Source organism: Syzygium oleosum, unplaced genomic scaffold, assembly GCF_021117445.2.
Source record: "Syzygium oleosum isolate NSW1041296 unplaced genomic scaffold, Sole_v2.1 Sole_v2.19, whole genome shotgun sequence".
NCBI classification, from domain to species: domain Eukaryota; kingdom Viridiplantae; phylum Streptophyta; class Magnoliopsida; order Myrtales; family Myrtaceae; genus Syzygium; species Syzygium oleosum.
Window position 1 is genome coordinate 1,515,140 of NW_026607503.1, and position 1,372 is coordinate 1,516,511.

The following is a 1,372-nucleotide window of genomic DNA, read 5'->3' on the forward strand; positions in this document are numbered from 1 at the left end:
TTACTCAGTCAAAAGCGATTACAATCATCTCTAAAAAGAAGTAGACGGCCCAGCCAATCAACAGGCCTCATCCTCGTACCAAATACCACGAGCCCTATGGTCTAAAGTGTGGAATATGAACACCCTACCTAAAATTAAACTATTCCTATGGCAACTTTGCCAAAATGCCTTGCCTACAAAGGAAAACTTGTTCAAGCGAAGAATCTTACCTGACCCATTGTGCCCAGTGTGTAAGAAGTGTCCGGAGACAACAGAGCACCTCTTTCTCCTTTGTCCCTGGACAACCAAAGTCTAGTCAGACCACAATTTACAAATCAGAATTGAAGATCAAGGCCTCACAAGCATAGATCGGTGGCTATTAAACTACAAGAGCGCATTACCAGCCTCGCCGTCTCTCGAGCTCGTTTTCGAAGTACTCTGGTTCCTGTGGAAGGCGAGAAACAATGAGATTTTTAGAGGCAAATCACCAGATCCACAAGCGACAGTTAATGAAGCTATAGCCTTACACGAAAATATCAAAAGTTGTAGCGTAAATCGAAAGAAAAAATCAGAACGAGAAGGTATCTCACCTGCAATCTGGACACCGCCGGAGAAAGGAGCTCTTAAGCTTAATGTGGACGCAGCCTTCGTTGCTGGCTCTACACCATGTGCAGTGGCTGGTGTATGCCGAGACTCCTCAGGAAAGCTCATGGGAGGATTTGCTTGTCTGATTCGGGCTCAATCGCCTCTTCAAGCGGAAGCCTTGGCACTGCTTCAAGGTGTGCGCTTTATGAAAGAATGGAGAAGAGAGAACATGGGGAGAGAAGTAACCGTGGAAGTGGAGTCTGACAACTCTACTTTAGTTCAGTCAATTGCGTGTGAAGACCAACCTCCTTGGGATGTGGAAGTATTCATAAAAGAATGTCGGACCTCGCTTTCTTGTAGGCCTTTTTTATGTTTATCCCACTGCTCTAGAACCCAAAATAATGCAACGGATTGGGTCGCTAAAGCTCAACTTCGTGGGACTCTTCCTCAGTGCTGGATTTCCAATCCCCCTCAATCCCTTTTAGATATTTTGTATGCCGAAACCCATTTTGATTGTGCTTTCACTTTATCTACTTAAATGAAATGGAAGGATGCATTTTCGATAAAAAAAAAAAAAACCATTAGGGATAGAGAGATGGGGTTTTAGTGAGCATATTTATAAAAGAATACGCAATATATATTTGTTACATGTCCATGTTTTAATGGAGTTCTTATGCAAAAATGAGTAGATATAGACCTACTCAAATATGAGGCACATGACAAATTTGGCAACCACAAGGGAGAGAGATATGGGTTTTTTTTTTTGGACAAAGGGACATGAGGTTTTAGTGGGCATATATTCTAATAT

At 42.4% G+C, this 1,372-nt stretch overlaps 1 protein-coding gene across 2 annotated transcripts; it reads right to left on the reverse strand.

Annotated features, from left to right (window-relative positions):
* LOC115670560 (uncharacterized) lies at positions 1-876 on the reverse strand. 2 transcript variants are annotated; one of them, XM_056319922.1, is made up of 3 exons: positions 570-876; positions 381-424; positions 1-291 (listed from the first exon to the last, which is right to left on the reverse strand). In XM_056319922.1, the coding sequence occupies exons 1-3, from the start codon at positions 688-690 to the stop codon at positions 58-60; spliced, it is 399 nt and encodes a 132-aa protein (XP_056175897.1). In that variant the 5' UTR covers positions 691-876; the 3' UTR covers positions 1-57. The 2 variants fall into 2 exon arrangements, with proteins under 2 accessions (XP_056175897.1, XP_030447736.2); XM_030591876.2 differs by having other exon boundaries at positions 1-276; positions 570-873.
* Positions 877-1,372: the final 496 nt, after the last annotated feature.